The sequence below is a fragment of the Lingula anatina genome, chromosome 2 (assembly GCF_051362555.1).
Source record: "Lingula anatina isolate TDL-2025a chromosome 2, LinAna3.0, whole genome shotgun sequence".
Classification (NCBI taxonomy): Eukaryota; Metazoa; Brachiopoda; class Lingulata; order Lingulida; family Lingulidae; genus Lingula; species Lingula anatina.
In genome coordinates, this window is record NC_141768.1 from 36033028 (window position 1) to 36054993 (window position 21966).

The 21966-nt window shown below is 34.7% G+C and overlaps 6 protein-coding genes across 6 annotated transcripts; 4 read left to right on the plus strand and 2 right to left on the minus strand.

Annotated features, from left to right (window-relative positions):
• Positions 1 to 159: 159 nt before the first annotated feature.
• Positions 160 to 7294, plus strand: LOC106174995 (diphthine methyltransferase). Its single transcript, XM_087004375.1, has 8 exons — positions 160 to 333; positions 2538 to 2771; positions 3053 to 3357; positions 3525 to 3748; positions 3927 to 3999; positions 4230 to 4295; positions 4746 to 4909; positions 5139 to 7294. Exons 2-8 carry the CDS (start codon positions 2583 to 2585, stop codon positions 5417 to 5419), a joined length of 1302 nt encoding a protein of 433 aa, XP_086860501.1. The 5' UTR covers positions 160 to 333; positions 2538 to 2582; the 3' UTR covers positions 5420 to 7294.
• Positions 405 to 1975, plus strand: LOC106174945 (uncharacterized). Its single transcript, XM_024077865.2, has 2 exons — positions 405 to 530; positions 834 to 1975. The coding sequence occupies exon 2, from the start codon at positions 838 to 840 to the stop codon at positions 1264 to 1266; it is 429 nt and encodes a 142-aa protein (XP_023933633.2). The 5' UTR covers positions 405 to 530; positions 834 to 837; the 3' UTR covers positions 1267 to 1975.
• A 1110-nt stretch (positions 7295 to 8404) lies between the features above and the next one.
• LOC106174946 (mitochondrial dynamics protein MIEF1-like) lies at positions 8405 to 10854 on the minus strand. The gene is made up of 2 exons (XM_013556727.2): positions 10831 to 10854; positions 8405 to 10006 (listed from the first exon to the last, which is right to left on the minus strand). Exon 2 carries the CDS (start codon positions 10003 to 10005, stop codon positions 8749 to 8751), a length of 1257 nt encoding a protein of 418 aa, XP_013412181.2. The 5' UTR covers position 10006; positions 10831 to 10854; the 3' UTR covers positions 8405 to 8748.
• Positions 10855 to 11054: 200 nt separating this feature from the next.
• On the plus strand, positions 11055 to 14673 carry LOC147763654 (protein flightless-1 homolog). The gene is made up of 10 exons (XM_087004376.1): positions 11055 to 11131; positions 11478 to 11588; positions 12008 to 12160; positions 12596 to 12681; positions 12900 to 12976; positions 13149 to 13233; positions 13472 to 13575; positions 13915 to 14031; positions 14357 to 14415; positions 14653 to 14673. Exons 1-10 carry the CDS (start codon positions 11069 to 11071, stop codon positions 14671 to 14673), a joined length of 876 nt encoding a protein of 291 aa, XP_086860502.1. The 5' UTR covers positions 11055 to 11068.
• Positions 14596 to 18544, plus strand: LOC147763655 (diphthine methyltransferase-like). Its single transcript, XM_087006523.1, has 4 exons — positions 14596 to 14725; positions 14971 to 15036; positions 17503 to 17666; positions 18157 to 18544. Exons 2-4 carry the CDS (start codon positions 14978 to 14980, stop codon positions 18435 to 18437), a joined length of 504 nt encoding a protein of 167 aa, XP_086862649.1. The 5' UTR covers positions 14596 to 14725; positions 14971 to 14977; the 3' UTR covers positions 18438 to 18544.
• Positions 18545 to 19790: 1246 nt separating this feature from the next.
• Positions 19791 to 21966, minus strand: LOC147763656 (mitochondrial dynamics protein MIEF1-like). Its single transcript, XM_087006598.1, has 2 exons — positions 21930 to 21966; positions 19791 to 21120 (listed from the first exon to the last, which is right to left on the minus strand). Exon 2 carries the CDS (start codon positions 21117 to 21119, stop codon positions 19863 to 19865), a length of 1257 nt encoding a protein of 418 aa, XP_086862724.1. The 5' UTR covers position 21120; positions 21930 to 21966; the 3' UTR covers positions 19791 to 19862.

Genomic DNA, 21966 nt, shown 5'->3' on the forward strand with positions numbered 1-21966 from the left:
TAATATTCTCTGCACACAAGATGCTATACAATGTAGTTAATAGTTGTTGCTATACCCAATGTCATTACAAAGAAACACTTTTATTATTACTAATGGACCCACATGAAAGAAAATGATTATAATTTACGAAGAGCGGTGTTAAAACGTTGAGAAAGAAGACCCCAAGTTACCGATGTCTTCGGGGGAAGAGTTCTTTTTCTTGCAGCCTCGTTTTGATACGGTGCTTGTGCTTTGTCTTTGAACCATCCATTTTGCTGTTAGCAGGAGTCAATGAACTGTGCCCAAGGGGGTAATTGCAGAAGCTCGTTGGAACGATCAAGTGAAGTTTGAAAGGTAAGAGAAGTTTAGTAAATGAAGATATTGACCCTTTAACCCCACAACCTCTGGAGTTTTTAATTGTAATATTTGCTGTTGGAAAACCTGTTATCCCCCCTCATTTCCGCTTACCTCCAGCACTCATCAACTAAACAGTCACACGCACAATCATCTGGAAACCTGGAAGTTTTGGACAGGGCGGCAGAAAGGCTACGGTGTTAATGTGTTAAATTTGTCAGATAAACAGTCATCCGCGTTTTGAATATAAAGATTGATTGGAAAATTATAATTAATAGGCATTAGTTATATTAATATAAAATTGGTGATATAAAATTAGAGTCGTAGAGCATTGTGGTAGTGTATAGCCAGATTGTCAAGCTTTTCATACCTTTGGCTGAGGGTGTTTCTGACGTCTGTCTGAATGTCATTTTAAAATGAGCATTGTAATTTTCTTGGCAGAATAAACATTATTTATAGAAAAGAAAGGTGTTCACCTTGTTTCTTTGTCACAATTTCAGCAAGATGGATGATGACATAATAATTGAATCCAGCAGTTCTCCAGCTACTCCAATGGTAAGCAACCCTGGGACACCTAGATCTGTTACTGAGGAAGTAAGAGCCACACCCCCACCTCCTCAACAACAGCAGCAGCAGCAACAACAACAGTCACAGGCACAAGTGCAACAACCGCAGCAGCAACAACATCATCATCACCATCAACAACATCATCAGAAGTCCTCATCTGGACATCACCATCATCATCACCACCATCAGCCACCAAGGAGTAAATATGCCCAGCTGTTGGCAGTTATTGAAGATATGGGCAAAGATATAAGACCGACTTACTCTGGAAGCAAATCTTCTGCTGAAAGATTAAAACGTGGGATTGTTCATGCACGCATTTTGGTTCGAGAGTGTTTGATGGAGTGTGAAAGAAGTGCTAGAACTTAGTTCACATGGATCTTTGTAAGGATGTATTCCAATACCCTCGGAACTTTGCAGACTTGTTTTGAGGTTGCTGGTGCAACATAGAGTATTAATTATTATACAGAACTCTTGTCAGAAATAGAGTAATTATGTGAAGATAATTCAGAATAAAAATTGGAATTTGTTTGTTTAATTTGTTATGTATATGTGAGCTTGATAAAAAACAATGGCAATGTAGGAATAAATGTGATCAGAGCTGGTTGACCACCATATTGGAAGTGAACGTGTAGGTTTGTGCTTCATTTTGTCTTATTTAATCATGATAGGATATATTTGTCCCAAATTATATGGTTGATTTAAATGGAAAATTAAAATGGAAAAGGTGCAAGTTTTATGGCCAGCATTTTAGATAGATAATTTCTTTAAAATATATTCAGAATATAGCTACCTAACATGTTTTACATTCAGTGGCTTTTACCTGTCGATCTACAAAGACTGCAAATTGAATATTGAAATATGGATGCTGAGGAATTATGAAAAAATTTAATGGTTAGTTAAGTTTTAAATGTGAAATGATAATGTGTAGCAAAATTTATTAAGTTTAAGAGCAAGAGAGCATATCCTTAATATAGTAATGTTATTATTGTAGACAAATGTGTTACTATGTTTTCAAATACAAAATGACAAAACTTGTATAACATTATTCCATTAAATAAAAAGTATGCGTCAAAGATATAGTCTTCTTCTGATTCTTTATTTTCCACATTCCACAATATCTGTAACATATTCGTGATTAATTATCTGTGGGAATGTGATGTTATGTCTTAACAGATGCCTGCTGACAGTATGGATTAGGTGGCATTTCATACTGATTTCTTCCAGATTGGCACATCAATGTGAATTTGCAGAAGTAATGCTAATTATTTAAAATTGTCTGATCACATTGTACAGCTTCTCTTTTTTCGACAAACACCTGCTAACATAGACAAGGGGTGTGTTGTGATATGTCCTGGAAAAAACTGAGAATTGGTCTTGTGGATAGCGTACTAACTTGGAATGTATTTCTCTTAATTTTGTGAACCAAAGCTTACAGTGATACAGAGTGGAAACAAAATTTTTGTCAGGTCAATCTGTAAGTTTACACAACCTTCAGAGCAGTAAGACTGAACTCTTACAAAAGAGTAAACAGACTTCTCATAGCATGTTCATAAAACAAATTTTCATCTCATTTTTCACTCTTTACTGTGAGAAAACTACTTTGTAAAAATCTTGAATTTTGATATAATGCATTACAGCTATTAGCAACACAATGACAAGTTGTACTGAGTGAAAGGTAAATAATGGCAGAAGAATGGAGCACAACCCCAGAGATCATACCTCTCCACACTGTGGATACAGAATACAGTGCCGACTCTGTTGAATGGTGCCCCATACAAGACTGTGAGCATATATTAGTGTGTGGAACTTACCAACTGGTAGATACTGAAAGCAATGACAAAGAATTACCACCATGTGCTGAAAGTGACTCTGTAAGTAAATGTGTCTTGACAACAGCTAGTGCAAGACTAAAACAAACTTTCTGCTGTGTTAAATTGTCTGCAAGATTTTTTCTTTTAATTTTTTTTTTTATTTTCTACATGGAAAAGATTTTCAAAGTCCTGAACGCATGAATTGAAATATGTATTTCATAATAATAATTTTATTGCAGTGGAGTTGCTCTTTTAAAATTTCATAATGTCTCACTTTGCTGAAAATGTTTTACCTCTCTTGCCTAAAAACTTAAAATGTAATTTGTTTTATTTTCTGTAAGGATGCCCCTGCAAGAAGTGTGACTGAAATACCACGTCTTGGAAAACTTCTGCAGTACAATGTTTTATATCAAGATGGAGACACGGAATTAAAAGAAGTCAAAAACACCGAAGTGGCTGCCATACTAGATATGAAATGGAATCAGTTTAAAGTGCAAGAAAATATCATATTTGGGGTAGTCAATGCATCGGGAGAAGTGTGTTTACAAAATTTAGTAGAAGGAATATTACAACCTCTTGACAGAGTGAAGATAGGAGAAGAAAGATTGGCACTCTCTCTTGATTGGTCCAGTGGAACTTTTCCAAGGTATGTCAGTCGGGTATATATAGTTCTCAAATAAAGATTTAAATCCAGATCAAATTAATTTTCATGAAAAAAGTGGTACGCATGTCATGGAGTGGTGTATATATAAGTTGGTAGAGAAACCTGCTAGATCAAGAGAATGTCCAAAAACACATGATAAATGTATTCTGATTTTATCATTATGAACATACTAGTATGGAATTGCATATTGTAATTTTATTTTTCTTACATTATAGCAATGATCCCAGTCTTGTGGTCAGTGATTCAGCTGGAGCGATAACCCTGTTACAGCTGTCTAATGAAAAGCTGGAGAGCATGTTACACTGGAAGGCCCATGACTTTGAAGCCTGGATATGTGCTTTTGATTATTGGAATAGCAATATAGTTTATACAGGTATGACAAATCCTGGAGCCAAGTGTGAAAAATGGTGACAGAATGTTACACAATACTATTACATTGATACTAAAAGAAGAGAAATTGCCACTGTCTGTTTAGAGAACTTCTCACTGAATATGTTGCTTAATGATGTTCCAAGAGATTTAAGTGTGCATATTTTGTATTTTGCAAAAAGGTGGTGACGACTGTAGATTGAAGTCTTGGGACCCTAGAACCAACTGCTCCCAGCCTGTCCTTACCAGCAAAAGGTATTCCAATTCTTACTGACTGGAATTTTGGTACTTTAATACAAGATGAATTACCATTTAACTAATGACCACAACAAAACATTGATGAAACAGCTTTTGAAAAGAAATACATTCCTTTTAGTAAGGAGTAAGGTTATTTGAAGATGAGAATCTTTATATATTTTCCCCCTTCTTTCTATTTGTATCAGTTATGTTACATATTCATACTGCTAAATTTTGCTGTCATTCAGGCATTCCATGGGTGTGTGTAGTATCCAGAGTAATGCTAAGAGAGAACACTACCTAGCCACTGGCAGGTAAGATGTGTGTTGACTTCTAAGTTCTATACCACCACAATATGCTTTTATTAATTTTCTGACAATATTAAGATAGCTGAGTGACACCCATCTAGATCTGCATATATTTTGGCTAGGTGATAGCATTTTTCTCAAATTCCCTAAACAGCACTCCAAGTAATAGTTTATTTGGAAATAGCCTCTGTTGTCAGCTCCATCAGTTAGTTCCTTTTGAAATGCTGATGGAGAGAGATCCTAACAAGTTTATTGTCTATCAAGCATAGTAGAAAAAAAACTATTATTCTTTTAACCTCTGGGTATTCAGTTGGTGAAATAATCTTGAAGTGGTCCAAATGCTGAACAGGCAAATAGATTACAATCATTTTATGCAAACCCATTAGTATTTCTGAAGTAGAAGATGCAGTTGCCCTCAGTAAACTTACAAATGCTTCTTCACATTTTGTGTTTCAGCTATGATGAACACATCTTGCTGTGGGACACCAGGCTTATGAGGAGTCCACTGCAGGATGTTCACATTGGTGGTGGTGTGTGGAGACTCAAATGGGAACCTAGTGAAGGGGAACTACTGCTGGCTGCATGTATGCACAATGGGTTTCACATTCTCAATTGCAAAGGTTGGTTATTTTGAAGAGTTTGGCCTATTACTCAAGCTTGTTTTAGTTTATCAAAATTAGTTTAAATCAGACTTGTTTAAATGTTTAATATTTGGTTAAATTGTGCTCTCTATTCATGTTAAAAACTATTGTTTCTTTTAACAAGAGACTTCTGAAAATATGACCAGAATTTAGAATAAAAAAGATTGTTCTCCTATAAATTAATTTCAAGTTTATTTTGAAATTTCAGATCTGAGTGCACCACAGTTAGTGGCATCTTACATGGAACACAGTTCTTTGGCATATGGGGCAGATTGGTGTAGGAGTCAATGGGATATAGTCCAAAATAGCAATACTGGGTTGGAATCTAAAGAATCCCAGGAACTCACAGAAACTCTTGGAAATGTATCTGTAGGGCAAGGAGCAGCACCAAATGCTGATATGAATAAGAACATTTCTTACACACTTGCTACTTGTTCATTTTATGATCACAGTATGCATGTATGGAACTGGAAAAACAAACTGGTCTAGTATGGGATTCATGCAGCTATATTATTTACACCAATGCACAGTTATGTATGAATAGTGAAACATCTAAAAATGTGCTGTAAAACAAACAAATGCACAAGGATTCAAATTAACACACTAAATTCCCAGTATGTGACGAAGACAGTGCACAAATTAATTTGGGACAAAGAAAGATGTGTGTAATTGGATGAAGAACAAGCGTTTACTTGTGAGCAATCCTTGGTAGACTTTTTGGGAATAATGTATGTTTTGATTTTGAACTGACTTTTAGAAACTGATTATACTTGTGGTATGGGACTCTTAAACTTTCGACCATTATACTTCCACATATTGAAAAAAGCTAGTTATATTTAGATACTGTATTTAGCCCTAAGGATCATTCTCGTAAGTTAGAAGATAGTAAGTAACAGGGTTTCCTTTCACACAGCTTACAGTGGGGGTGAACAAAATAGTTAATTTTTTTTTTGTCAATTTTGACCAGGTCCATGGAAGTTCAAAGCCACATCTTGAAAATGCCAATATATGAAAAAAAAAATGCACAACTTAAAGAAAAATTATCCAATCAAGCTGATTTGCGACATTGTATTTTTGACATTGATCACTCCTGCAAGGTTTCAGACAATAGGTCAATTGAATTTCCAATTTATATTATATGTACCTCTAGCTAGTAGTATTGCATTTATGGTGAAAGAGCCAAAAAAAAAAAAAAAAAAAAAAAAAAAAGGGAAAATGGCCGTTTGAATTCATTTTTGGGACTCTACCTGTATTTTACTAATATTCATCAGTTTTTATGTACAGACACAGATGTGTCTGTACATATAGCCATCATCTGCGTCTGTCGTCGCCATCGTCGCCGTCGTCGCCGTGCACTTTTACCGATAACACGATAAGTGGAAAACCATTTTACTTTTTGACTTGAAACTTGCAGAACTGATGAATATTCATAATACGCAGGTCAAGTTCGAAAATCAGCATGATCGGGTCACTTTTAGGGAATTTATGCTGTTTTTTCACTTTTTTCAGCATATATGCAGCACCGATAACACGATAAGTGGAAAACCATTTTACCTTTTGACTTGAAACTTACAGAACTGATGAATATTCATAATACGCAGGTCAAGTTCGAAAATCAGCATGATCGGGTCACTTTTAGGGAATTTATGCTGTTTTTTCACTTTTTTCAGCATATATGCAGCACCGATAACACGATAAGTGGAAAACCATTTTACCTTTTGACTTGAAACTTACAGAACTGATGAATATTCATAATACGCAGGTCAAGTTTGAAAATCAGCATGATTGGGCCATTTTTAGGGAATTTATGCTGTTTTTTCACTATTTTCAATATAAATACAACACTGATAACACAATATAAGAAAAACGGATTGGCCAATTGTAATTATACTCACAGGAGTGGTCAATCTTACTAAAACGCAGGTTGAGTTCGAAAATCAGCATAATCGGGCCATTATTTTAGAAGTTATACTGTTTTTCACTTTTCCTCAGATTCAATTATTAGGCATGTTAACAGTCTCATTTTTAAATTATAAGATGCCTAAAAGTGTTTGTTTGATATTTCCTGCATCTTTACAACATTGTTAGTTGATTATGTAAAAAACATGGTAAACTTGTTATCATGTATTGTGTAATAAAGTGTCAAAAATGGAAATAAACTCATATCATTGCAGTTTGTCAGATTCAATCATCCACTATGTTCAGAATCTCAGAATGGAGGAAATTGGACATTTAACACTGTTCTATTGATACTTTTCCCATCTCATCAATTTTCTTAGTTGGTCATATAAAATGGCAGTAAAATGTTTATTTTGTTTTATGTTAAAAAAGTGTTAAAAATGGAAATAAACCCATTTCAGAACAGTGCTGTCTTGTTTACATTTTGGCATTTTCAAGGCGTAACTTTGAAGTTCCATGGGCCTGAAGACCTTTGCTAGTCACATTTTCTGAATATCTGTGAAACAAATATTTTATAATTAAAAATTGATGGTCATTAAGCTGTTAAACATTATGTAATATTGCTTCAAAATTTGAAGAAACCCCTATTTTGGGCACTGCTTCCATGATGACCATTTAAGGAAAATCATGTCACTTACTGTTCTCAGACTTACAGGAAAGAAACATGGGACTAAAATACAGCTTCAGTAGGCAATGCAGTCTGTTTGGTATTTTTATTTATTTATTTATTATTTTTTTTTTTGGCAGTTAAACAGTTTTTTGTGAAAATTTAATTTTTCACATATTGGCATTTTCAAGGTGTGACTTTAAAGTTCCATGATCTTGAAGACTTTTGCTTGTCACATTTTCTGAATGTCCATGTTACTAATATTTTATTAATAACATTTGATTGTCATTATGCTGTTAAACATTATGTAATGTTGCATCAAAATTTGAAGAAACCCCTATTTTGGGCACTGCTCCTATGATGACCATTTAAGGGAAATCATGTCACTTACTGTTCTCAAACTTACAGGAAAGAAACATGGGTCTAACATACAGCTTCAATAGGCAACGCAGTCTTTTTGGTAATTTTTTCTGGCAATTTAACAGTTTTTTGTGAAAATTTAATTTTTCACTTATTTGCATCTTTATTTTCTGTTCTTTGTCTGTACATTTGACAGCTTTGCTGCCTTGTTTATAAAATTGAAGCAAAAGGTCAAAAATGCTTTTCTACTTATAATTTTATTTCATTAAGTGCACAGTATGTCTGTGCATAAAAATTATATTGGCATATAACTTCATAATGCGTACTACAGAACTGTAATATTTATGATGTTGAAATATGTTAAATTTAAACAAAGGCACAAAGTCATGTCAGAAGTAGCAATTATAATATACAATATAAATTTATAATTAAGGAATACATGATCAAAGTTTTTGTTGTTTCTTTAAAAGTTGCACTTAAAATTTTATTTTTAAAGGCAGTCAGTCAGTGAAAACCATTATTAATATAAAAAACTAAAATGTTTCAACTTAAAATTCTAAAATTTATTATTCAAGGATCAGAAAAATACTTTGACTAAAAAGGAAGGAAAATCATTCACTTTTTTGAGATTATTTATCTAATTAAAAAAAAAAATTCAATTACAGTACTACAAATAATTATTTTTCAATGGTTAACATTTTAAAATTCTTGATTTCTAAACAGTCAGTTAATACTTTTTTCTGCATGCACTTCAGCCACATTGGAAATACTCGAAATAAGATATCCATTCAGCCATTATCAGATACAATTTTATCTAAAATGACCTACTTAGTCCTTTAACTGGCAGATAACCACAAACAATAGGAAACATTTGTAAAAATCACTGGCACTATTAATGTAATAAGTTGTTCAATAACCTGATTGGTTTCTTCCTAAGCAAAGACTGTAAGTATGAAAGAATTGCCCAGAGATCCTCTTCTGAGTAATCACTGAACAGGTTGATGTCTGGAACAAAGTGATTTGGTAGCGACTTCAATCTAATGTGGTGTTCCATCATTTTAAGAAAATCTATGAATCTATCAAGCAAGTCAACATCATTCCATTTGTCTTCGTCATCAATGAGGTGAAACAACGAAGTCTTGAATACATAAGAATCCAAACATTTGAAATAAGGATTCCTCAGCCTAATTGCTTTTATGAGCTGTAAACACTGACATTTACAACCACTTTCCTCTGTTGCTACTTTTTCTAACATAATCTTTCTCTCTTGTTCATGAAAACTTTGTAGCCAAAAGTTCTGATAAGCTGCATCAACAGCTGCTTGTGGGTGAGGCTTAGCAATGATCCACGTTCCCTTAAAGTGAACACAAGGAGTGAAGGTGACCTTTAATGTTTTGCTATCACCATACCCAACAGTCAGAACAAGTTTTGATCCTGTTAGAGATGGATACAGGTTGTAATTTGATGTCCAACTAATTCCCTGTTGAAGTCTGCTTTGAAATAATTGGCAGATTTTCACTGGAGACAGATAGCCCCCAGTCAGACAGCTGTCCCATATACTAGCACCCTTGGTGAAGAAATCCTGGTTTTCCCTTTGAACGAGCCAGTGCCCAGGTGCTGACATTAAAGTGTCTCTACCAGAGACCAGGCTCCACATATTCTCTTCTAAGTCTAATCGAATGAGAATATCAAAATCATCGGTGACATTTGCTTCTTCATAGGCACTTCCAAAGGGTATCATTGAGTGTACGTGGCTTGTAGCTTTCTGCAACTTGAGACAACTGTAAAACATGTCAGTTACCTCTTTGACCACCTCTTTGGCTTTCTCCATATCCCAATCTGTCTTTCTTACATGTTCTTTGTAATATAACCTCAAAAGATCCCCAGGTGATTGACCTTGGCCACTTTTTGCAGCATCTTCAATATTCTCAATCCCAGAGTCATCAGAACTACTGAATGAAATGTTTTGCTTTTTGGGAGATGGTCTTGGGATATCATTGTTATCTTGGTCTTTTTTCTCTGTATAGGTTTGATAAAGCCTCCAGGTTGTGTAAAGGGTTGCTGCAACTGTGGCCCCTGTGGCAATAGGACCAAAGGCACCATAAGAACCTGATGCTTGCTCCTGCCTGCGGCTCCATCTGTTACCCATTCTACAATAAAAATATCCACTTTTTTAAATGAAAGCTGGCCAACATGGCAACCTACCTGTAATAAACATGCTGTGCCAATTTGTTAAGTCAGATCAACAACATTAATTACGTAGTAATAAGTTTGGCTTTCATATTACCCTATTCTGTTGGGGATGGTTGTTTTCTGTGTTTATTCTTGACTAGACTCTTTTATTTCTAGTGCATTTCTAGTGTATTGCACTGTATATCCCATTATAGTCTGTCCGCCCTGCCAGTGTGGGTGATGCCGAATTGGAATATAGTTACTGTTGTTTTTTCACTCAATCATGCAAAAAGTGTGGCCCAGTGTGCCTAAGGTTCAGTTGATCTTATCAGGCTAAAGTCAAGTTAATCATTACACTTCATGGAAAACATAACATCTTGCCATGTATTTTGTAAAACTAAAATCCTTAAAACTAGCTTACTAGTAGTACAGTAGCTTACCATTACCAGAGCCTGGCAGAGGCACTGCGGTTTTAAAAAGGTGGCAGTAGCAATAGTCCGAACGTTCACTATAAAACCTTCGGACCAATGAACCCTTGATTAAAAAACCGATAAAAATGTTACCATTTTTCGGACCGATGAACCTTTGGACTATCGAGTCGCCCCCTTAAAAATTTAAACCACGGAACTTCATCAAACTTTTAAAAAATATTCTGGATATAGATATTTTTGCTTTACATAAGTAACCAAATTGGTTTTATGGATAACATGGGAAAGAATGCAGAAGTTACTTTTAAAATTAAGGACTTACTGAGATGTAAACTTACCTAATATTTTAATTTTTTAATGTAAACACATCTCACCTTTCCAACGACCAACGTGTAGTGTCTAATACGAGCTGAATTGTCGTTACTAGTCATGAAGTACAATTTTACCAACTTCATACTTTTACAACAAAATGTACTCAGTGCTGTATATTTATATAGAATTTCAATTATATTAAATTAATATTAGATAAAATGTGATGAAATCACTACATATAACCTAATAATAAAAGAATACACTAGGAACCTTTTACTTGCAAAAGTGTTGGTTGGAGAAATGGCAGCCACAGGGGTGCTGCCGTTTGTGAGGGGCATAGACCTAAGTGGCTATGATTTCCAGGTATGATGCTTTTTCTCAATCCCTTTGATTTGAAATAAACCATCAAGGTTTATTGCTCAACGTGATGTTGATATTTGTGAGATCAGACTTACTTACATATGATAAAAAGTGATACAAACTGGGCACACCCACTAAGGCAGTTCAAACTATAACGTTATTAATGTTAACGTAATGTGTAATCTGTTAAATTAAGCCGATTGAGTGAATATTAACATTTTTTGGCAAGCAGAAGCATGGTTAATCATGCAATTAAAGGACCACAGTCTTTTAGGGTGGGGATCGAGTTAATGTAAAAACTAGTGAGCCGCAGCGTCAGACTGCATTTCCATTGTTTGCTCTTTTTCAGGAAGGAAAGTTCCCCAAGGATGTGGCTGATATGATTGGATTGAGGTGGCTTTATGTCAACGATTCCAATCTTGATAAACTTCCAGATGAACTTTCGAATCTCAATAAGTTGGTAAGTTTGCACTGCCTGTTGACATGTTGGGTTGAAATGTTTAAGCTGTCAAAGACAAAATGTATTCAACCATTGTACAGGTATTGGTTCCTGGTACATGTAGTTGATTAATGTTATTTTCCAAATATACAGTGTATTACTATCACTCTTAATTTTAACATATGTACTGGATTTTACTTGTTGAATCAGGAAATTACATAGCCAACAAATAAAATAAAAAATAGAATGAATGTTTATTGGAGATGTCTGATTGATTATAATGGTTTGAACTTCTCACATCAACAGTAATGACAAGTATAGTTTTTTTATAAAGTAAACTGTTCTAAGCATAGTACTAACAGATAAATGTCAAGCAAAAACCTATAAATCAATCTTGATGTTCTGAAGTATGATTATGTTCATTGTTTTATTTACTTAAGGAACATATTTCTCTGGTCAGAAACAACTTGGTCAGCATTCATGGCGAGCTCTCTGACCTGCCATGTCTAAGAGTAATCAACTGCAGGTACAACAACCTGAGAAATACAGGGATTCCAACAGACATTTTTAGTCTAGAGGATCTGTCTACTCTTGTAAGTATTTGTTCCTGTAGCACTATTCCCATAACATGTCTGAAGCAAGGGTTAAGCCAGTGTGCATTTCAGCCACCTGATTTAGATGTCCTGTACCAGATTGTGGCCTCTTTTATGGCTAGATGCCTTGTTAATATCTCCCCTTCCTTAAGTCACATAATTGGAAAACTTAGGTCGATTCAAACTCAAGTTTTGCCAAATCAGTTTTATGAGAAAAAACTTTCTCTATGTCAGTTTCCAATCTCAACAGGTATGATAGCCTCCTGAAAGAAAACCAGAATTATCAAGTCAATTTTGGTTTTTAAAAGATAATTTAAAACTCTAAAAAAATTGTACACTCAAGTGCATAACTTATATTTTGAAGTTTAGTTTAGTTTTCAGAGGGTAAGCGTAAGCTGAATACATAGCCATGTTAACTTTTTGTAATTATTACAGGATTTTAGTCACAACCAGCTGAAAGAGGTTCCTGCTGATTTAGAACTTGCCAAAGGCTTGTTAGTCTTGAATCTAAGTCACAACAAGTAAGTACTTCCTTAAGTTATCATTGAGGTAATGAAAAGAGATAATATATTATACCAATGACTATGATTTAAAACAGAAAGTAAATTAGAATTATAAAAATTTGGAAAACTGTTTTTTTCAGAAGTAATTACAGTTATAATATTTTATGATTTATTTTCTTCTTTATCTCCAGAATCGAGTCTAATATTTTATGATTTATTTTCTTCTTTATCTCCAGAATCGAGTCTATCCCATCACCATTATTTATCAACCTCACAGACATTGTTCATTTAGATTTGAGTGACAATCAACTGAGTAAGTAGACAGAATTTCAGTACCTTCAACAAGATTGTGATGTGTTTGGTCAATCAGTAGCAGTGTTTCATCAAGTTTTGAAAATTTAAAATTTAAAGCAACTTGTATTATTTCTTTGCATAGCTGTTGAAGCATAATTGGGGTTTAGGATATATCGATTTCTTTTATACAGCAACCCTTCCACCTCAGATGAGAAGACTGTCAAATCTGCAGACATTGATTCTGAACAATAATCCCCTGCAGCATGCTCAACTTAGGTAGGTATGATGTCTTTGATAATGAAAAAAATGTAAATAGTCAAACAAGGAAATTAAGGTTTAGGTATGCAGTAAGCATATAACAGCCTCCTGTACATTTACAGTGCATGTTGAAGAAATAATTCTTGTATGATTTTGTTTGAATGTTATAGCAAGGATAGGTAATCATAGCCAACTATAGTGAACTTTATATTTCAATCTATGTGAAATATTTAACAAATTTGATTTTTGAATTCAGACAACTTCCAGCCATGGTTTCACTTCAAACACTCCACATGAGAAACACACAAAGAACTTTGGGAAATTTTCCTTCAGGGGTAGATACTCTAGAAAATCTCACGGGTAACGAACCTTTTACTTTTATAAACAAAATAGGTTGTTTCAGATAGCATTTTGGTGGAAGTATTCATTAATCTTTTTAATTTCATTCATTGAAAATAAACTTGTATATAAATACGGCTTTGGAATCTGTCACTGGACTTGCATTTTATGAGTTGACAACTTTGTATATCCCTTGTTAATCAGTCATTAATTCAAATAATGCAAGTCCAGATTCAAAAACTTTATGTAAATTATGGCAAGATGAATATATACTTAAAAGCATCATAGTAGTATTGCTTTTCTGAAATTACAGTGCATGGATTGCAATATTTCATGACATCCGTCTTATTTTAATTTAAGATATTGATCTATCCAAGAATGACCTGCCAAAGGTTCCAGAGCCTATCTACAAACTGCTATCTATCAAGAGATTAAATATCAGTGATAACAACATCACTGAATTGTCTTCACTTGTAGGTAGGTGGTCTGAAAAAAAAAAAAAAAACAGGATGAAATCTTACATCTTTGGATCCACTTTATAAGCTTTAAACAAATCTTACTTGTTCTTGCCATATTTAGATTTTGATATCAAGAAAGTGAAAATTTAGTTTTGAGAAGAATTTTAAATATGTCCTAGATTTGTATTATGATCTTATTTACATGGATTATTGATGAGGTGAATTGTATGTTTATAATAGATCATCTTGTGATAGTAATGCTTTGATTTGACTTTTGTGGGCTGATGAAATTGTGATACTATGTCTAGGAGCTAATATATATAACATGATAATCATATTTTTAGACTCTTGGTCAGAACTGGAAGTGCTAAATGCATCAAGAAACAAGTTAACAGCTTTACCTGTGAGTGTTTATTGTTGTATACTCTGAAAAGCAATATAGTTTATACAGTTTATACAGGTATGACAAATATTGGAGTCAAGTGTGAACAATGGGGACAGAATGTTACACAATACTATTACATTGCATACTAAAAGAAGAGAAAATTACTATTGTCTGTTTAGAGAACTTCTCACTGTATATGTTACTTAATGATGTTCCAAGAGATTTAAGTGTGCACATTTTGTATTTTGCAAAAAGGTGGTGACGACTGTAGATTGAAGTCTTGGGACCCTAGAACCAACTGCTCCCAGCCTGTCCTTACCAGCAAAAGGTATTCCAATTCTTACAGACTGGAATTTTGGTACTTTAATACAAGATCAATTACCATTTAACTAATGACCACAACAAAACATATTGATGAAACAACTTTTGAAAAGAAATACCTTCCTTTTAGTAAGGAGTAAGGTTATTTGAATTTAGAAGATGAGAATCTTTATATATTTTCCCATTCTTTCTATTTGTATCAGTTATGTTACATATTCATACCTATTACTGCTAAATTTTGCTGTCATTCAGGCATTCCATGGGTGTGTGTAGTATCCAGAGTAATGCTAAGAGAGAACACTACCTAGCCACTGGCAGGTAAGATGTGTGTTGAGCTTCTAAGTTCTATACCACCACAATATGCTTTTATTAATTTTCTGACAATATTAAGATAGCTATAGTGACACCCATCTAGATCTGCATATATTTATATGGATAGGTGATAGCATTTTTCTCAAATTCCCTAAACAGCACTCCAAGTAATAGTTATTTGGAAATAGCCTCTGATGTCAGCTCCATCAGTTAGTTCCTTTTGAAATGCTGATGGAGAGAGATCCTAACAAGTTTATTGTGCGGTGGCCCATTGAAAAAGCTCACTCCGAATTCGCAAACCTCACTCCGAATTCGTAAACCTCACTCCGAATTGAAAAAGCTCACTCCGAATTCGCAAACCTCACTCCGAATTCGTAAACCTCACTCCGAATTCAAAAAGCTCACTCCCAATTCCACTATGCCAATTCTCATCAAAGTTCTCTTCGAGAAATCTTATGAAACAGTAATTCGTCTGGGACAAATAATTTTTTTTTTAGCTGGGCGCTTCCAGTGAAAGGTTCGAGAGAGTTTTAGCAAACAGTGCAAATTGTGTTACATTTTGGTTTGCGTGATACATACCTTACGAAAATAAACCAACAGTTTACGTCACAAGGTCAATTGACTTCTCCAGCTATTTTCAGTATTTTTCACAATTACACACACACATACACACACTCTCTCTCGCCAGGGACACAAATTGGGGGCAAGAAGCAATTTACAGGTTTACCATTATAAATAAAAGGACAAATTAAGTGACACTGCTCCCAATTTTCTCAACATAGGATTGATACTACTAATAATCCATACATGTCAGGGGTGGATCCAGGATTATTTGAAGGGGGATCTGTTTTTTTTTTTTTTGATTTTTTTTTGGAATGACAGGCTGCACATGCAGAGCTGCCCCCCCCCCCCCCCTTATAGGGCAAACAGTGCTATTTGGTACGTTTTAGAACTATTATTCAAAATTCTAATTTTAACATTGGTGTGATTTTTTTTTTTACAGAATTCAAAAGGGGGGTCAAGACCCCCCTCACACGCCTCCCCCCCTCCCCCCCATCCACCACTGCATGTTATTCATTCGAAATCGATTAATAAAGTGTAATTAATCTGATTAATTTCAATTATTAGATTATCTATGATCTAGGATGAATATTTCAGCTGCAAAAGAGTGAGGGGCTACTAATTACTATTATCAAGTATACTCGGTTATATAACAGGTACATGTGTAGGCCTACAGTATATGATAATACGGATTGTTTTGCCCATTTATAAATAATATAAGCCAATGTCGACACCCTGAAACTTGTTATCTGTATTAAACATTCATTTCAAAATAATCATGTGAAAATGCTTGAAGTTGTAAATAATAAATAACGCACGTTTATTTACATACATGTAGTGCATAAATCTGTTCCTTCCAACGCTGTTTCAACTCGTAATTCTGTTCTCATATTCATAATACATGTATAATTCCTTAAAACGACACACACAAGAAAACGCGTAAACATAATATATTTTAATTGTGACTTGCTGTTAAGTACATGTATGTTTATCCCTATTTTCTTCATTTCTTCTATTTCCTTGAGCTTAAAAGGGTCATACGTCTACGTCATCATTTTGTGAATGGGAATACAGCGCACCAAGTAGTATGAAAAATAACTAGTTTTCACACGAAGCCCTCTATTGGCAAAATCCCCTAGCCCATCTTAGAATATTACTTCCGACTTTATACGGCAGTGAACGGGGTTAAAATATGAATTCGGAGTGAGGTTTACGAATTCGGAGTGAGCTTTTTCAATTCGGAGTGAGGTTTACGAATTCGGAGTGAGGTTTACGAATTCGGAGTGAGCTTTTTCAATTCGGAGTGAGGTTTACGAATTCGGAGTGGGGTTTATGAATTCGGAGTGAGGTTTGCGAATTCAGAGTGAGCTTTTTCAATTCGGAGTGAGGTTTACGAATTCGGAGTGGGGTTTACGAATTCGGAGTGAGGTTTGCGAATTCGGAGTGAGCTTTTTCAATTTGGAGTGAGGTTTACGAATTCGGAGTGAGGTTTGCGAATTCGGAGTGGGGTTTACGAATTCGGAGTGAGCTTTTTCAATTTGGAGTGAGGTTTACGAATTGGGAGTGAGGTTTGCGAATTCGGAGTGGGGTTTACGAATTCGGAGTGGGGTTTAAGAATTGAGAGTGAAGTTTAAGTATTCGGTGTGAGGTTTAGAATTGGGAGTGTCGTTTGGAATTTGGAGTGCACTTGTGGGCCACCGTATTATTGTCTATCAAGCATAGTAGAAAAGAATAACTATTATTTGTTGAACCTCTGGGTATTCGGTTGGTGAAGTAATCTTAAAGTTGTCTTAATGCTGAACAGGCCAATAGATTACAATCATTTTATGCAAACCCATTAGAATTTCTGAAGTAGAGGATGCAGTTGCCCTCAGTAAACTAACAAATGCTTCTTCACATTTTGTGTTTCAGCTATGATGAACACATCTTGCTGTGGGACACCAGGCTGATGAGGAGTCCACTGCAGGACGTTCACATTGGTGGTGGTGTGTGGAGACTCAAATGGGAACCTTGTGAAGGGGAACTACTGCTGGCTGCATGTATGCACAATGGGTTTCACATTCTCAATTGCAAAGGTTGGTTATTTTAGGCTTCGTTCACATGGAATGTCTATTTTCTAAAAATCTATTTTCTATTCGCGCTATCTTATGATCACGGTCTGTGCCCTGCATATCCCGCCGCGTAATTACTGGCAGCGCGAGCCAGTTACTTATAGTAACTTATAGTAACTGGCTCGCGCTGCCAGTAATTACGCCGCGGGATATTCAGGGCACAGACCGTGATCAGAAGACATACCCTGAATAGAAAATAGAATTTAGAAAATAGACATTGCATGTGAATGAAGCCTTAAAGAGTTCCGCCTATTACTCAAGCTTGTTTTAGTTTATCAAAATTAGTTTAAATCAGACTTGTTTAAATGTTTAATATTTGGTTAAATTGTGCTCTCTATTCATGTTAAAAACTATTGTTTCTTTTAACAAGAGACTTCTGAAAATATGAACAGAATTTAGAATAAAAAAGATTGTTCTCCTATAAATTAATTTCAAGTTTATTTTGAAATTTCAGATCTGAGTGCACCACAGTTAGTGGCATCTTACATGGAACACAGTTCTTTGGCATATGGGGCAGATTGGTGTAGGAGTCAATGGGATATAGTCCAAAATAGCAATACTGGGTTGGAATCTAAAAAAACCCAGGAACTCACAGAAACTCTTGGAAATGTATCTGTAGGGCAAGGAGCAGCACCAAATGCTGATATGAATAAGAACATTTCTTACACACTTGCTACTTGTTCATTTTATGATCACAGTATGCATGTATGGAACTGGAAAAACAAACTGGTCTAGTTTGGGATTTATGCAGCTATATTATTTACACCAATGCAGTTATGTTTGAATATTGAAATGTCTAGAAAAATGTGTTTTAAAACGAGCAAATGCATGAGGATTCAAATAAACACACTAAATTCCCAGTATATGATGATAACAGTGTACAAATTCATTTAGGACGAAGTAAGATGTGCAACTGGATTAAGAACAAGTGTTTAATTGTTAGCAACCCTTGGTAGACTTTTTCGGAAAAATGTACATTTTGATTTTGAACCGACTTTTAGAAACTGAATACTTGTGGTACGGGACTCTTTAACTTTCAACCACTTTACTTTGACATATTGAAAAAAGCTAGTTATATTTGAATACTGTATTTAGTCTTTAGGATTATTCTTGTAAGTTTGAGAATAGTAAGTAACATGGTTTTCCTTTCACACAGCTTACAGTGGTGGTGAACAAAATAGTTGATTTTTCGTCAATTTTGACCAGGTCCTTTGAAGTTCAAAGCCACACATTGAAAATGCCAATATATGAAAAAAAAAACCTGCATAACTTAAAGAAAAATTATCCAGTCAAGCTGATTTTCAAACTCCACCAGTATTTTTGATATTGATCACTCCTGGTTGTAAGTTTTCAGACAATAGGTCAACCGAATTTCCAATTTATATGTTTTGTACCTAGTATTGCATTTTATGGTGAAAGAGAAAAAAAAACTTTGGTAAAATGGCCCGTTTAAGTTTACCTTATTTTTGGAACTCTACCTGTATTTTACTAATATTTATCAGTTTTATAAATTTGAAGACAAACTTCAAATGCTTTTCTACTTATAATGTTATTGCTTTTCTACTGTAATCTTTATGATATTAAAATGTTACAATGTTAAATTTAAACATAGGCACAAAGTCATGTAAGAACTAGAAATATATAGATATTTCAATGTGATTTTATAAAGAACAGATTATCAAAGATTTTGTTGTTTCTTTAAGTTGCACTTAAATTTTATTTGTAAAGGCAATCTGTTACAATGAAAACCATTATTAGCATAAAAAACTACAATGTTTCAACTTAAAATCCTAAAAATTATTATTCCAGGATCAGGATAAACTTTGAATAAAAGAAGAAAGAAAATCATTCACTTATTTGAAATTATTTTTCTAATGTTAAAAAAAAAACTGAACATTTCAATTACAGTAGCAAAAATAATTATTGAACATTTCAAAATTCTTAATAAACAGTCAGTCAATTAAGTTTTTTCTGCATGCATTTCAGCTTCGTCAACATGCTTTGGAAATAATCAAAATAAGATACCCATTATCAGATACAATTTTATCTAAAATGACCTATTTAGTTCTTTAACTAGCCTATTTACAACTTATCTCAAAACAAGCATAACCAGTAGATAACCACAAACAATAGGAAACATTTGTAAAATCACAGACACTACTAATGTAATAAGTTATTCAATAACCTGATTGGTTTCTTCCTAAGCAAAGACTGTAAGTATGAAAGAATTGCCCAGAGATCCTCTTCTGAGTAATCACTGAACAGGTTGATGTCTGGCACAAAGTGATTTGGTAGTGACTTCAATCTTATGTGGTGTTCCATCATTTTAAGAAAATCTATGAATCTATCAGGCAAGTCATCTTCATTCCATTTGTCTTCGTCATCAATGAGGTGAAACAACAAGGTCTTGAATACATAAGAATCCAAACATTTAAAATAAGGATTCCTCAGCCTAATTGCTTTTATGAGCTGTAAACATTGACATTTACAACCGCTTTCCTCTGTTGCTACTTTTTCTAACATGATCTTCCTCTCTTGTTCATGAAAACTTTGTAGCCAAAAGTTTTGATAAGCTGCATCAACAGCTGCTTGTGGGTGGGGCGTAGCAATGATCCATGTTCCCTTAAAGTGAACACAAGGAGTGAAGGTGACCCTCAATGTTTTGCTATCACCATATCCAACAGTCAGAACAAGTTTTGATCCTGTAAGAGATGGATACAGGTTGTAATTTGATGTCCAACTAATTCCCTGTTGAAGTCTGCCTTGAAATAATTGGCAGATTTTCACTGGAGACAGATAGCCCCCAGTCAGACAGCTGTCCCATATACTAGCACCCTTGGTGAAGAAATCCTGGTTTTCCCTTTGAACAAGCCAGTGCCCAGGTGCTGACATTAAAGTGTCTCTACCAGAGACCAGGCTCCACATATTCTCTTCTAAGTCTAACCGAATGAGAATATCAAAATCATCTGTGACATTTGCTTCTTCATAGGCACTTCCAAAGGGTATCATTGAGTGTACGTGGCTTGTAGCTTTCTGCAACTTGAGAAAACTGTAAAACATGTCAGTTACCTCTTTGACCACCACTTTGGCTTTCTCCATATCTGAATCAGTCTTTCTTACATGTTCTTTGTAATATAACCTCAAAAGATCCCCAGGTGATTGACCTTGGCCACTTTTTGCAGCATCTTCAATATTCTCAATCCCAGAGTCATCAGAACTACTGAATGAAATGTTTTGCTTTTTGGGAGATGGTCTTGGGATATCATTGTTATCTTGGTCTTTTTTCTCTGTATAGGTTTGATAAAGCCTCCAGGTTGTGTAAAGGGTTGCTGCAACTGTGGCTCCTGTGGCAATAGGACCAAAGGCACCATAAGAACCTGATGCTTGCTCCTGCCTGCGGCTCCATCTGTTACCCATTCTACAATAAAAATATCCACTTTTTTAAATGAAAGCTGGCCAACATGGCAACCTACCTGTAATAAACATGCTGTGCCAATTTGTTAAGTCAGATCAACAACATTAATTACGTAGTAATAAGTTTGGCTTTCATATTACCCTATTCTGTTGGGGATGGTTGTTTTCTGTGTTTATTCTTGACTAGACTCTTTTATTTCTAGTGCATTTCTAGTGTATTGCACTGTATATCCCATTATAGTCTGTCCGCCCTGCCAGTGTGGGTGATGCCGAATTGGAATATAGTTACTGTTGTTTTTTCACTCAATCATGCAAAAAGTGTGGCCCAGTGTGCCTAAGGTTCAGTTGATCTTATCAGGCTAAAGTCAAGTTAATCATTACACTTCATGGAAAACATAACATCTTGCCATGTATTTTGTAAAACTAAAATCCTTAAAACTAGCTTAGTAGTAGTAGCTTACCATTACCAGAGGCACTGCGGTTTTAAAAAGGTGGCAGTAGCAATAGTCCGAACGTTCACTATAAAACCTTCGGACCAATGAACCCTTGATTAAAAAACCGATAAAAATGTTACCATTTTTAGGACCGATGAACCTTTGGACTATCGAGTCGCCCCCTTAAAAATTTAAACCACGGAACTTCATCAAACTTTAAAAAAATATTCTGGATATAGATATTTTTGCTTTACATAAGTAACCAAATTGGTTTTATGGATAACATGGGAAAGAATGCAGAAGTTACTTTTAAAATTAAGGACTTACTGAGATGTAAATTTACCTAATATTTTAATTTTTTAATGTAAACACATCTCACCTTTCCAACGACCAACGTGTAGTGTCTAATACGAGCT

Excerpts from the sequence above, each read along its gene's own strand:
- LOC106174945 (XM_024077865.2), top strand. The coding sequence starts at position 838 with ATGGATGATGACATAATAATTGAATCCAGCAGTTCTCCAGCTACTCCA.
- LOC106174995 (XM_087004375.1), top strand. The coding sequence starts at position 2,583 with ATGGCAGAAGAATGGAGCACAACCCCAGAGATCATACCTCTCCACACT. Across the intron at positions 2,772-3,052 it reads CATGTGCTGAAAGTGACTCT|GATGCCCCTGCAAGAAGTGT; the intron begins GTAAGTAAATGT and ends ATTTTCTGTAAG. Across the intron at positions 4,910-5,138 it reads TCACATTCTCAATTGCAAAG|ATCTGAGTGCACCACAGTTA; the intron begins GTTGGTTATTTT and ends TTGAAATTTCAG.
- LOC106174946 (XM_013556727.2), bottom strand. The coding sequence starts at position 10,005 with ATGGGTAACAGATGGAGCCGCAGGCAGGAGCAAGCATCAGGTTCTTAT.
- LOC147763654 (XM_087004376.1), top strand. The coding sequence starts at position 11,069 with ATGGCAGCCACAGGGGTGCTGCCGTTTGTGAGGGGCATAGACCTAAGT. Across the intron at positions 11,589-12,007 it reads TTTCGAATCTCAATAAGTTG|GAACATATTTCTCTGGTCAG; the intron begins GTAAGTTTGCAC and ends TATTTACTTAAG. Across the intron at positions 12,161-12,595 it reads TAGAGGATCTGTCTACTCTT|GATTTTAGTCACAACCAGCT; the intron begins GTAAGTATTTGT and ends TAATTATTACAG.
- LOC147763655 (XM_087006523.1), top strand. The coding sequence starts at position 14,978 with ATGGGTGTGTGTAGTATCCAGAGTAATGCTAAGAGAGAACACTACCTA. Across the intron at positions 15,037-17,502 it reads CACTACCTAGCCACTGGCAG|CTATGATGAACACATCTTGC; the intron begins GTAAGATGTGTG and ends TTTGTGTTTCAG. Across the intron at positions 17,667-18,156 it reads TCACATTCTCAATTGCAAAG|ATCTGAGTGCACCACAGTTA; the intron begins GTTGGTTATTTT and ends TTGAAATTTCAG.
- LOC147763656 (XM_087006598.1), bottom strand. The coding sequence starts at position 21,119 with ATGGGTAACAGATGGAGCCGCAGGCAGGAGCAAGCATCAGGTTCTTAT.